The sequence below is a fragment of the Filicampus tigris genome, chromosome 1 (genome assembly GCF_054856515.1).
Source record: "Filicampus tigris isolate MCC_2025a chromosome 1, RoL_Ftig_1.0, whole genome shotgun sequence".
NCBI classification, from domain to species: Eukaryota; Metazoa; Chordata; class Actinopteri; order Syngnathiformes; family Syngnathidae; genus Filicampus; species Filicampus tigris.
In genome coordinates this window covers 17367602-17382386 of record NC_141217.1, presented here as the reverse complement: position 1 = coordinate 17382386, position 14785 = coordinate 17367602, and the positions used below count along the sequence as shown (strand labels likewise).

The following is a 14785-nucleotide window of genomic DNA, read 5'->3' as shown; positions in this document are numbered from 1 at the left end:
TGAATTTAAAAATATGATTTGGAGTGGGAGGGTGAGAGAATGTAATAGACGATTCAAATGCTTTGACACTCAATTGGTTAGTCAGGACATTTGATGTGCTGCAGCTGGCAAAGAACTCAAATTTCCTGCGGCAGGACCGCCCCATCAGACCCAATTGACAAATGAACTGACTTGATTGTGTTTATCATACTGGATGATGTTTGTTCACAGAAAATAATTTGGAAACGGTGGCAACATCTGTGATAGTGATAACAGAAGCGTGCCAGCATTTCTGATTCTGACTAATCTTCTCACCGAAATTATGTGTCGTTTCCAAAAATACACAGTAAATCGCAGACCTTGGCATTCCGTCTATGTGACGGACCGGTCCGACAACCGTTTTGCTGACGGTTGACGAATGATGGGACAAATTTAAAATAGACAGATTAAGCATAGAACGGAAACCCCTTTATTTAGTCTGCCATTCGTCTGCAGTCCGTCATTTGTCTATTTTTTGTGGCGAGGCTTCGATGGCCGCGGCGAGCGCAGGGAGGGAAATAGTGAGTTGTTGTTGCTTGGAGGACAGATTTGAGTGAGGGACCAGGCTGTGAAGAGGGTTCCAAAGCACACTGAGTCACTATATATTTATGTTCAAATATCATCCAGCGGGGCATGGGGCGTGTGAGTGAAAGTTTAGCGACGGATGGCCGTTTTCAAAATTAGAGGCGGACTGGCCTATAGACGGTATTAATTTTTTCCCCCTGGAAAAAAAGGCGAATGACAACGGAAGGGTACCCGTGCTGGCGAATATCGGATGCTCAATTTTTAGTAAAATGCCCAGCTCTGGTAATTTGTAGTGTGTAAAATTATGGCGCATACCATATATGTTTACAGAGATGATTTATGATGTACATTTTAAGTTGAATTAAATTGCAGAAAATACATTGGCCTCTTTAATTTAACTAGATCCAGTATTACCTGTTGATTTTGAATGATAACACAAGACATTAACCTTATCTTTGGTTAAAGATCATATGAAAAACAATTGTTACAGCGTTAAAGGGGAAGTCAACGCCAACATTTTCTTTACGAGAAAAAAGAAACATTTTCTTTACAACCCTGATAGTCTAAACACGACATTCTAATTAGATATTGTGTTTGTGGAATATGAGTTAAGCTGTAAAATCCACCCATTTTTAGCCATGTCAGATGGCGGCCATTTTGCCACTGTCTGTTGCCTGAAATTGACATCACAGTTACTCAGGGCTCAGGTAATGACCAATCACAGCTCACCTGTTTTCTGAAGCTTAGCTATTAACGTTTTTAGGAAATAATTTTTTGGCGTTGACTTCAACTTTAAGTGAGCATGCCATCTTGCAGTGTATCTCTCATAACTATCCAAACTGATCCACTGTGCACCGCTCTTAACATTGAAGCGTTTAATGTCGGACCCATTGTAAACAGAGTACCCAGAGAGTATGTAGTGTATTTTTATTTTTTTTCAAGTCATTGGACTGTCTTCGCACTTCAAGCTTCATCCCTTCTCTGTGGTAACAGTCCTCTGCCAGTAGGATGAGCTTGACATTCATTTCACCCCTGTCCAAAACAAAAATGTACAATAACATGTTTTTCTTTTCATACAGTCGCTTTAGTTGTTTTCAGGATAAAGATAAATTGTCTTAAATTTGGGGACATGCTTTTCATTGGAAAGCTATGTTATTTGATAAATAATTGACACGATGACACGCCCCTCATCTTATCCCCAAGACATGAGGGGAACCCTGCAAGGGATTAACCCCCACAAAGCTGCATGTCCTGACAATATGTGTGTACAGAGGGACTGTGCCCGCCACCTGACCGAGGTGCTAACAGAGACATTCAAAACCAACTTGCTCCAACTAGCGTCTGTCCCAATATGCCGAAAGATTGCCTCCATTATCCTCCAAAAGACCTCCACATTGACAGGTCTGAATGACTTAGAGAGTGTAGCACCCAATCCAATAGTCATGAAGTGCTTTGAGAAGCTAATCATGGTGTAGATCAAAAACTCCATCGACATCACTGTAAACCATCAACAGTATGTCCCACTGATGATGTCATCTCATCAATAGTCCACACAGGAACTCCTATGTCTATCTTCTTTTCCTGGATTTCTCCTCCACCTTTAACACCATCAGCCCACAGAAGCAGGTGCAAAAGTTGAACATTCTCGGCCTGGGGCAAATAGGTCCTGGATTTCGTGACCAACAGACCACAGATTGTCAGGATCCACAACACCGTCTCTTCACCCTCAGCACTGGCTTGCCCCAGGGATGTGTGCTGAGCCCCTTCCTGTTTGTACTACTGATCTATGAATGCTCTGCAAAAAAATAAATAAATACATAAACAATTTTTGTTATAGCTGACTCATTCAATCATCAATAATATTTTCAGTTTCATTGTTACAGTCATAAACCAAAAAAACAAAAAAACATTTAGTGATGCAATGTGGAAATGGAGATGCAAAGACGAGAGACAAAGCAGTGTTCTTATAAGGACGGTAAGTTTTTTATTCATAACACACGGCGCTGAAAATGATTTTCCAGCTCAGCATCTATTTTACAATGTTGATCTGCAAGGCAGCGCATGTATATTGTACGGTATTTGGAAACCAAGATTGCAGTGCCACTACAAACACACGCTTGAAACAACATCTGTTATTCTTTTTTTTTTTTTTTTTTTTTTTTTTTTACAAAATGGGTACAAACACCAATACAAAATGCTTGTGCTGTTGACAATTTACAAAAACTTCATTTTTTTTTAGACATTAGACACCTGTGCAATTTCCATAATAACTTTTCATCTCAAACTATGTGGATATGGTTTGCCAGAACTCCATTTAGTGTGCAACCTCGGTCATGCGGGTTGCGACACGTTTTCACGTTGGATGGTTACTGTTATAGAACTCATATCTGGCCGTGATAAAAAAGACATGCAAAAAGCTCCAGTCGTACATTAAACTTGGTCTGTTTGGCGAGCAAATACTATATTATTTACATTTGGACTTGAGCAAGGAAACACACAGCCTTTGTTGTGGTCTCAAATTGTCCACAGGAGTTATTCCATCATTTGCCGTCCTTCCACATAATTCAGGCATTTAAACGGAATATTTCAGCCGGCACAAATGAACAGTTGCAGTTTTTCAACACGCAACATGAACAGCGCCTTGCCATGAAAGGTCAACATATGTGTATATGACGTGCGTGACTTGCTGTTGCGTTAATTAGATCGGGATATCTGCTGAGGGGTAAACATGTCAAAGAACGTCCTTTTGTCCTCTGAGACTGACACAACCAGAAACAGGGCTGTTTGGGCTTTGCAGTTGAATAGCACTCACATATGTACACTAAGGCCTAGAGGAGTGTGTGTGTGTGTGTGTGTGTGTTTGTCTGTGTGTGTGTGTTGGACTGTACAAGTCAGTTTAGAACGACAGCCGGCTTCACGTTTTGTTCTGAAGAAGCTCAAGTGGAGCGGCAACAAAAGTATGGCTGTGTGTGCGCTCGCAAAACCCATCAGGTTGTCTTCACCATGGCTTTTTAGTGGTGAAACCTACCTCACCGACTTGTTGGTCTCACTTGCAGAAGAGAGAGAGAGAGAGAGAGAGAGAGAGAGAGGGAGAGAGAAGGAGAGAGAGAGAGAAACACCCAGTCACACGTGATTCATGTTGACAAATGTATAAAAAAGGTTCTGTATATACATTTATGTGTCAGACACAAATCACAGATAGCGGAGAGTAACAGCTGTGTTTATTTTGTGATGATATTTGGGAGGTGGAGGAGCAACCGGAGAGATAAGAGCTAATCCGGTAGCAAGCGTCCCTCCTTGCCTCTACTCTGATTGCACTTTAAGCTGACAGCGGTTGGGAAAATCGTTGCTGTCAAGTTCTGCACAGCAAAGTGCAATCTGTACCTGTTTGCCTCTGAATCATGAGATTCTGACCCTGTTCACCTCATTGATTATATCGTGACCTTCTTTCCCCTTTTAATGAATATTTGCCTTGGCAGGAACATTGTGTCTGTTATGTCTCTCATCACAAATGCATAAAAACTACGGAATTTAGATTCCCTTTTCTTGCAAATGAGAATTGTTCCAGGAGAAGCATCATTAAAGTTTTCCTCCAGGAATTCATCAATTCACAGCAAATCTAGTCATCTAGCTTCAAGCTAACCAGCACAGAGGAGCTGTTATCCACCCACTCTTTTCTGGATCCTTTTGTATGTTTGAATAATTTAAGCACAACATTTAGAACTCTTTATTTCAGTACAGCCTTGGAGTAGTGTAAAATATGATGACACAAGCCCATAAGCGGAGCTGCTGTTTCATTAAGTCTCAAGGAAACGTCTTCTGTTCGAAAATGTCTGTTAAAGAGCCTGTTTTAACAGGTCGAGTTTGATATAGTGCTTCATAACTTCATAACAAACTTTTGCTGACTCTAACTTCTTCATGAAAACTCTTGAACTGGCAGCCAAAAAATTCAGGGGAACATTTCAGATGAATGTTGAAGTGCGCCTGAAGAGAGACAGATTGAGGGGCTGAGAAATCCCTGGCTGAGGCTCAAATCCCTCAATCTCGGTGAGCACCAGCATTTTTATATTTAGACATTGTCAAGAACCAACAGTGACTCAATGAAAATACGAACAATAAGGCGAGGAAATGAGCAAAGGATTGAATAGGCAGAACAATCAAATTCCTCTAGAATGTTCTTTTACTTTGTATTTTCAAAGTTGCATTTTTTTTTTTTCATATTTACCAGAAGGAAATGGAATGTAAAATGTTTGGGTGTGTGGATAAACATGCAAACCTTACGATCTTTAAGGCCAAGTATCCTTCATCGACCCTCATCAGACTGGACTGTTGAGTGCGAACAAAGCAAGCTCAAAACAAACACAGCTGCTAGCGAAGCCACGAAGAAACAAAGCCACTTCTCCACGACAGTCCCGTCTTGGATTGCTGTGATTTCTATTATCACATTCAAGCTGGCTGTCATCTGAGGACACACCTATAGGATCGAAACATTTGTGGAATTGGTCCATTCTGGCCGGTGTACTGTATGCCAACATCACACGCCCTCGTTTGCCGGTCGAAAGCTCAGCTGAAAGCAGCACTGGCACCTCGCGCAGCTACCATAGCCCATAAGACAATGGGAAGGTCTGAGTTAAAGGGTCAGGACAATGGAAACTAATCCTGAGTTAGAGGGAGTCTGTTAAAATATGCACCACTGAAGGCACTTTTTTTTTTTAAACAACAGTGCTTCTATTCTAAGTAATTCAAGTTCAAGAGAGAATAAACCAGGGCCCTCCACACAGGAGGGACTGTCATATCAGGGTTCTTGTTCTTTTTTGTCTGCTCCCCCCAAGACAAAGATGCTCAAACTTAAAGCTTCTGCAGGGAGGCAGGCAGGGGCTGACAGCGAGTGGAAAGTGAAAACCTTCAGGAACAAGGAACAACTCTTGTTGTCGAGTGAAAAGGGGGGGGGGGGGGAACTAAAAAAGCCACAGGGAAAAAAGGCACACAAAAAAAAATCTAACAGAAACGACTGAAGCCAAAATTGGGCTTGAATGTTCACATGAAAAACTATGATAACCCATCAATTCAAAGCTTCTGTTTCAGCCAAACGTGGAACAGCGTCAGACGTCTGGAGTTGGTAGTCTGATTGGTTGATCGGCGTTGACGGGACAGAGCATGGCAGGCCAGCTGACAGGACGAGGGTGTGTGAGTGTGTGTGTTCTTGTGAGATTTAATCCTCCTCTCCCCCTCCATACATGTCGGCCAACTTCTTGAAGCGGGGCCCCCAGTCGTTGAGGTAGTCGTAGTCCTGCTCCCCCGTACTGGAGGAGTTGAGAGAACTGACCGATCCTATGGTGGAGCCGCTGCCTTCATAGTCAAACACCAGCAGAGAGTCATAAGGGGGCGCGGTGGGGTCATTGTCAGCCGCTCGTAGCCCCTAAACACAAGGAAGATTAAGAATGGTCAATTTGTGTCTTTAACGAGACACTTGATGGAAAAACAACTTTTTAATAGCTTCTATACAACTAGTTGGGTTTCTGTAGTGCCTACCCACCCACTATTTGTGTTAGTGGCTTGATGATGAAGTGCTGCATCCACAAGGAAAACTGTCGTCCATGCTGTTTTTGCAGGCACCCATTCGTGGTCATGATAACCAAATTCATATTTGCCATTGGCATAGCAATGAAAGGGGCGAGGCTCACTTGCATGAGACAGAAGACAAGTGCTTGCAATTCTGTATTTTTTGGGGGGGTAGTATTTTAACGAAAGCATATCACAGACATGGTATTAAGATTACAGCCCGACAGATTTATCAGCGGGCCAATTAATCGGGTTGATCAGAGCGTATCACCGCTAAATCAATATCGGTCAAAATGTAAGTGACGCATGAACTTTTTTGCTGTGCGCAGATTGTATCGCGGTGCTGCTGTGTGTCTTGCGCAGTACATGCTGTGGCTCCCCCTCACACACCGCCACATAAACTCGGGAAGTGCGGCATACTTGACCCAGAGAATTGGCTGGAGAAACCGCATTTTTCAAGCCATGGTAAGCCAAGACTTTGTGAATCAATATAATCTTGAATTTGGATATCATTGTTCTTACTTCATATATTGGTTACTAGCCAATATATCAGATACTGGCTTTTTTTTAACCCCAAATAACGGTATCAACATGGGCCCCAAAAATCCCATACCAGTTGGCCTCTAAAGCCCGTATCCCACTGAGCGGCAAATGTTTGCAAACGTAGTGAATGTTGATTTTTCATCAGGGTTCGTTCAAGGACAAAGGACACGTCCTTACAAATGAACTACTACTACCCCAAATAACGACTGCTATATCCCATATCATTACAAATTGATAAAACCCTTGCTAAGACATTGAACTGATGATGTCTACTCTCTGATGTCAAAATGTCTCAATGTATGGGTATTTTTAGGGTTTTTTTTCTATTCAAAATGCAATTTGTGCATAAATAGCACAAATAACATAAATCTTGGTTAATTTCAAGTTGTTTTAGATGTCCCAGCGGGTTCATGAATTATCTATAAAAGTGTGTGTTTTCAGGCAGTGCTAAACGGCACCTGCTTCTAAGAATGACAAATGAGGGCCATTGAAGAGAAGGCTGGGCAGGTGACGGAGATTCCATCCGCTTCACGGGGAGGCAATAGATAGAAATCGAAACTGCCTCCATCCCATGGGACCCAGTGGGTGGCAGGAAAGCTGCGTGTTTGTTGTGTTTTACCAGGCGGCTGGAACAAGATCAGGCGCGTGTGCGTGTGTTTGCGTGTGTGTGTGCGTGTGTGAATGAGAGACAAGGTTGGATGGATCAAAGCTGAACAGCTGCCAACACCTCTCGAGTGTGAACATGCTGTCACGAGTCTGTCAATCAGCATTTTCTCACATCAGAGTGCCGACATTAAAGTTGTGTGTGCGCGTGTGTTTTTTTGTTTGTATGTGTAAAAATGTAAAGCTGGCGTGATGAGGGAAGCTGTAAACTAGCAAAAGTGGTCCTTTCTCTGGCTGTGTTAGAGACAACATATTGAACAAATAGGGTCCAGATTGATTGCAAGTGAACGGCCAATGCGCTGAAGGGGAAACAATCGAACGCTCAGTGCAGCCCGGTCACTTTCATCCAGGTTGCGTGCGCATGGCTGCGCGCTCACCTCATGGATAAAGTCCCCGATGTCACCAGGGTGAGGCACAACAGGCCTGATAGGGTACTGAGACTCTGGGATAATGGGTCGTTCGTCCACCCTGCGGACACCGGGAGGTTTGCTGATGATGTGCTCCAAAGAGTCCGGCTGCTGCAGCTGGCTGAGGTCATAGTCCTACACAGCCACAGAGTGACACACAGGTAATCAGGGTACAGGAGGTCAGTTTAGAGTGCGTGCGAGAGTGTCTTCTCTTGGGATCTCACCTGGTCCTCCTCCCCACCTCCCTCTTCATCGTATTTCAGTATGTTGTCCCTGACATCATCCTCAGGGTCAATGAGCAGCTGTTTGGTGTGCCTCTCCTTCTCTCGGCGCTTGATCCACACCACAAACAGCAAGACCATGCCTGCGAAGACACAAATGGGATAAAATGTCAAATGTGAATAACAATCAACTCGAGGTTATTATTATTAATATCGAACGCCAGCCACCATGGGGATACTTGTGCTAAAGCTAGGTCCACAAAACCCTGAACTGCTCCAGTGTATATTTGCTGTATTTACTACTCTGATGGGTTTCAGGAAGATGTTTGTACAGTGTGATATCATGAAAATTAAGATGATTCCTCAACAAATAAGGTCACATGGCATCACAAGAATTACTAGAACTGAAAAAACATATGTACTCATTTAATTCACTTTGTTTTGTGAAAGATCTTAGAAAAGTAACCAAAACTATGAAGACGAGAGCCAATCGTTGTATGTATTTTTAGAGTCATTAAAGTGGAGGTCAACGGAAACACATTTTTCCAGAATATGTTCAATGCAGGCACACTAGTTGAAACAAGGCATTCTGATTAATATTGTCTTTGTGGAATATGAGTTAACCAGCAAAATACATCCCCTTTTAGCCATCTCAGGGGGCGGCCATTTTGTCACTTCTATTGACTTAAAATGACATCACCGATGCTCAGGGCTCAGGTAACGACCAATCATGGCTCAACTTCAGAAAACAGGTGAGCTGTGATTGGTCACTACTTGAGCCCTGAACAACTGTGATGTCATTTTCAGTCGACAGAAGTGACAAAATGGCCGCTCGGGTGGATTTCTCACACACAGGTGCCGCACTCCTGACATGCAGCAGAGTAAAGAAAAAATTTGAAATAAAACAGTGTTGTTTACCTTGTGCTCCCACAGACGCAATGACATGTGCCCCATATTGTTTCTATTTCAACGATCACCACGCTGTGTGAGTGTGTCAGTTGTTTTTGTTTATATTTTTTCATTGCTTGGCGGCATGTCTGCCCGTGCGGCAGCTGCGTGCGGCGTGAAAATTACGTTCACGACGCGGATTGGCTGTCACAGACGAGGGACAGACTTGGACCACGCGGGTCGTTTAAATATGCAGACGGGAACTCGGTGTTGATTAGGCTAACCCAGCTCTGAAAATAAGTGTCTTGAGTTAAGTTTAACGAGCATAGGGAACGAGTGCCATAAATAAAGCCATCCAAGCCTAAGGTCTAAGCAAGACGGTGCATTTGCATTGTGTGACAGCGAGAGACTGAGAGAGGTTCTGGGACACTATTGTGTAATTACAGTAGCTGAGTTTGGCATTGTTTGAGGGGAAAACAAGAGCATCTGCCAGTGTTTATGCTAAATAAAAGTGTTTTAAAAAATCCATCTGTGTGACGTCTTTCTTTGCAAATATCCCATGTTACAATGTGTAGACCCGTGGCTATTAATACCAAGTGGCCAATATATGTACAAATGTGTTTTTATGACTAAATTTAGCTGTTGCAGGTTTTAATCAGGTGCGCTTTGTAGTCTGGAAATTACAGTATGTTATTAAATCCATCCAATAAAACTTGTTTGAGTTTCTTTTTCATTAAGTACTTTTCTGTTTTTTTCCATGCATGTGGCCAAGGAATTTGATTGACTAAAGTGTTTTCTCTGCTTTGCATATGAATGTTGTGTTTGTAAATGCTTGTAGGTGTTTTGTCTTTGTTTGTGTGAAGCACATTGAGTTTCCTTGTGTATGAAATGTGCTATGTAAAAAAAAATTGTCTTGCCTTGCCTTAAAGCAAAAAAAGGCACTATAACAAAATACATTCATGATCGTCAATGGACTGCGACGATATGCAGTTTTCTTTCCCGATGTAGGATGTAAAGGTAGCTTTTCTTGGCGATCTTATCAAAGCAAATGCAGTGATTTAAGTCCACCCGAGAGTCAGCAGTGTTGGCAAGTCAGCATGCGCTAGAGAGGACAAAGCCTAACCAATCAAAATCATTCGCATTAAATATGTATGTTGGTGTGTACGACATGTCAAAGAGCTGCAGGTGTTGTGCGATATGCACCGATGATACTCACTGAGCAGAATGATGATGCATATCAGAATGGAGATGATTGCACCGGTTCCCAGGCCGGCGGCTGCCACAGCGCCCACAGTGGTGCAGTCTCCGTTTGGGTCACATGGACACACTTTTACTTTGATGACCGACCTGTTAGACAAGGTGGGGTTTCCCGAGTCGGACACAGTGATTGGGACCTCATACATGCCTGGCTCCAGATAGACTTGGTATCGCAGGCTGAGGCGAGCATAGTTGCCTGTGCAGAGGGAGGGAACAAGGCAAAAAGCGTAAATTATTTACATAACGTAGTGAGCAACATGAGATACGCCACCCACTTCATTAGGTACAACCATCCATTCTCTATATCGCTTGTCCTCACTTGGGTCCAGTTGGAGCCCATTCTAGCTGACTTTGGGCAGGAGGCGGGATACAACCTAGCATATATCACCGAACAACCATTCACACTAATAAAATGTTGATTCTACACTTGAATTAGTGATCTAAAGAGAACCTAACGAAGAGGCCAGTGAGTATACAAGTCGATTCCGCATGAGACGCAAATGTTGTCATATTTCCAAGCATCTATATGGACATTGGGATATGCATACAGTATATTTGGATTTTCGCTCACCACTGATTCGTGTAATTGTCCAGTTGCGTCTGATGCTTGAAGGATAAGTAGGCAGCTCAAAGACAAAAGGCCCAGCATTGGAGTCGGTGTCGGCGTCAGCGGCAGTGATATTGACGCCGTTGACATTCTTGCTCATCTGCTCACAGATCTGAGACTCCCTGGGTATGAGCGCTGGGGGGTTGTCATTAATATCTATCAGATAAATCTGCAGCGTGCCGGTGCCACTGGCTGCAGGAGAGCCTGAGAGCAAGAAAGGAGGAAGGAGGATAGGAAAATCATATCAAGTCAGAAGGAAAAGATGCCAAGAGAAGACGTGTGCTATGTAAAGGGAAGGGGTGGGGGCATTGGTGTTGTTTAGTCCAGCAGTTTAAGGCTGACGGATTGGAGCCAAATAGCAAAAAAAAAAAAAACAAAAGACGAAAAGTTGAGAATCCCCAGCAATGATGATGTTGGTAGAACGGGAGGAGAATTTCTCTGTGTGACAGAAATACTTTTGACAGTGGTGCTTTCAAACTCCTCATTTCGCCTTGCAGGCAAATCAAACGCATCAGGGTCGATGAAGATGCGGCTGCAGCTCATCCACTTGACTAAAGATGCACATAACGATGACTGTAACACAATCAAACAAGTCCTTGCCTGTGCGTGGTTATGCACACTACTATGGATACCTACGACAAAGGCATGCCTGTCTGCCAATTTAATATGGATGGCGAGTACCGGTATGTTCTGATTTTGGTGTTCCTTTCTAGTCCTTTTTTCTCACATCTTTCACAAAAGAATTAAAAACATATCTGTCCTAAGTCTCATGTCTGGGAGACTGCACACTGCACACATACCATGTCAGTTTTTCACGACACAATTCAGTTTAGGATGTTTGGCTTTCTTTTTCAAAGCAGTAACGCACGTAACACGACACAACAAACGCATCAACTACAATAATGTAGTACAACGACATCCTCCAATATTTATGTTTTGAGGAGGACACGAGACAAGTCATCAGCTGGAAGACAGTCGATATGTTGTAGTTATCATCCGTAGTCCATCCTTTTTGCTAATGGAAGAGCATCAAGCATTAAAGCCATTTACAATTGCTATGAAAAACCTGCATGAAGGAATGCTACTACTAATCATTTTGTGGCAGAAAAGAAACAGTTGTCTATGTTTATCCCCTACAGTTGTGATGTATAATTTTACTTTTAAGCAGTGTTGGGAAGGTTACTTTATAAAAGTAATTAAAGTTACTTGCTCCAAAAAGTAAGAGATAGTAATTAAATTACTTTTTAATAAAAGTAACTAGTTACCAGGGAAAATAAATATTTTCACTGCTCTAAGAATTGCTTTGTATGAAATAAGTTGCATTTTTCCCCGAGCAGTTTTCGAAAGACATTTAAAATGAGTAGGATGGCCGGATTGGCTGCCAATCATGATCGCTCATCTTATTCCGGAGCTCTCCCCAACCACCAACCTTTTTGTGGAGCCAGAGTGCATTAGGATTACGCAGTAGTCGTAAACTCATAAATTAATTGTAACGCATCGCATTTAGCGTACAATAACTTTAATGACGTTTCAACTACGGAAAAAGTAATTAGATGGATTACTCTATGAATGGAAAAAAACAAACAAACAAAAAAAAAACAGAGTTACCTAATGCCGTTAGTTTAAACACTGCTTTTAATCATTTAGTGTGAATTTGTTAACAGGGTAAGTGGCAAGTAAACGAATTGCAAAATGAATGAATTACTCCACTTTGATTAACGGGAGTTGTGGAGGAGAATGTGTGATGCATAATGGGCGTTTCAGCTAACTTTTGCTTTCAAACAAGGAAAATCATACACTTAATGAAGCTGCACAATACTGACTGTTTAACCATTGGCTACCTGGATATTCAGTGCACACTCTCCGTCCATGCTATCATGGGTTGTAAAGGAGAAAAAGACAAAACTGTTAGACATACTAAGAAACAAACACAATCATAGGGAAACACACACACACACACACACACACACACACATTTTCCAATTCCGCTGCTTTGCTAATCCCAGCCATGTATGGGGGACAAGACGAAGCAGCTTGCCACGGTTGATAGGAGAATTATGTGGGTTTTAACCAGCTAAATAAATAATTATGTTTGTGTAAGTTCCTCAAAAGGATTTGTATTCAGCCCTTTCTCTGACAGAGGCTCAGACATGTTGAGGCACGGTGAAAAGACTAGTGGTAAATCTGGCACGTGTCCTGCAAATATTTGCACATATTTGCACGTAAACAAAAGCATCAGGAAGGAAGTACTGCATGGGTGTAAGAGAGTGTGAGGTGATATGAATGTGGTTGGGCGAGACTTGAAATCATGGAGGTACGAGTACACCTTGCATCCGGTCGTCACATCCTCCCCACGTCTGCTTGTACAACTCACTGTCTCACTGCAGTTCTTAATTCTACCTAATCCAGCTCATCTTGTGACGGCTGGCGCATCAGCGCCGCCTATAAAGCCAACATGCACATAACCCTGAAGTGCTGGCGGCTCATGTTTGACTCTGGGCACATTCTGTTATCGAAACATCAAGTTATAAAATAGTCACTTTTTGGAAAATGAAGTTGACATGAATTAAGTTTTGAAAGAGAAGGATATCACTGTGGTCTTGGTGACAGGCTGGCAGCTGAGTGACTGTTGTAAGAAGGGTTTTATACAACCATTTTTAAAGAACCTCTTGTTGCCTCAAGCAAATAGTTAAGGCATTAATATTGAATGGGAAAAACGGGGAATAACGAGGAATTATGAAATTGTCCGCAAATTAGAAGTCTCTGAAGTCAAACCTATAGATGGGTGTCAACGTGGGCGCTAGCGTTTTCTGTTAAACAGCAGTAGGAGGTTTTTACATGTTATAACATTTGTTGCTGTCAGTCATAGCAAATATACATCTTGGATGTATTCTTGTTTCGAATGAGCACATTCAGACTTGCATGCACTTTCAAATTAACCAGTATTTCAAAGTAAACTAAACTTACGGTAAACAGCCAGCTGCACGTCACCGATAAGGCAATTTGGAAAAAAGAGAAAGCTGTTTTTTTATTCCGCACACCCACTTGAGAAGAGGGCAAACATATTGGTTTACTGTGATTGAATTTGCGCTCAATTAAGCTTGAGGTTCAACTCTGAGGCAGAACAAATGATATATATGCCAAATGGATTGCGTAAGAGGGAAAGAGAGAAGGATGGCGTGAATCGACGATAAGAGAAAAGAAGAAAGGATCAGCTAGTTGCATGAATCCCAGATGTACGCTAACTCCCCCTTTTGCACAGCACATCGTTCCCTATCATTTCCTCAAAACCTACACAAAGGTCTCCATTATTTAATTCTTTTAGAAAAACAAACCAATTATCAATACGCATCTTTTCCATCAGTGGAGTCGCAGAAGCATGTGGTTTGTAAATCAGAATAAGAAAATGTTTGAATTAATCAGATGGAACAATGAAGGCATTGCCTCCATCCAGGGAGAGGTGGTGATGCCGCTGGGGATAAAAGTCATTCACCTGAGCAAATGTGCAGCCACTGAAGAAGTTTATGGAAAATATAGTGTGTTTTGATTTTCAGATGTTTACATTATATTTGTGTGCGTGTCTGTGTATTGTAAATAGCAGAAACTAACAATTGCATTGATCTTCCTTAGTTCGAGGGATTTCGCTATAAATCATGGTGAGGAGCAAACACATACACACACACACACGCACACACACCCCCACACGAAACATGAGTGTGACACAAGAGTGTAAACTGAAAATAAATGACTGAGATTTTATGATGTTCAGTTACCTTTATTTTTCAAGCTCTACATCTGAGGTATAATATGTATGTGAGTGGTTACTACAATTTTAAGTAACCTTGGCTGTCTTGACTATTTCTTACATGCTACCAAAGAAAAACTAAAACCAGTAAAAAGAAATACAAAACGCAGTCCTGTGAATTTTTTTAGGACCCGTCTGTCTGATTTGATTATTTTAAAATAATCAATATCAATATTCTTAATTTCTCATTGCAGTAAATGATGTGAAATGTCAGTTGCACAGAATTATGTCCTTTCGCTGTTTGTCCAGTACATGGCACTCTGACTCCATCAAGGTGTGAACACAACGT

General features: G+C 42.0%; 1 protein-coding gene across 1 annotated transcript in view; it reads right to left on the bottom strand.

The window, feature by feature from the left end:
• Nucleotides 1–2519: 2519 nt before the first annotated feature.
• LOC147153037 (cadherin-4-like) overlaps nt 2520–14785 on the bottom strand; it is a 231124-nt gene continuing 218858 nt past the window's right edge. The window contains exons 14-18 of the mRNA XM_086019937.1: nt 10656–10895; nt 10044–10280; nt 7943–8082; nt 7689–7853; nt 2520–5962 (exon numbers count right to left, since the gene is read on the bottom strand). Coding sequence (XP_085876063.1) covers nt 5756–5962; nt 7689–7853; nt 7943–8082; nt 10044–10280; nt 10656–10895 — 989 coding nt within the window. The 3' untranslated portion in view covers nt 2520–5755. The remainder of the gene's footprint in view (nt 5963–7688; nt 7854–7942; nt 8083–10043; nt 10281–10655; nt 10896–14785) is intronic.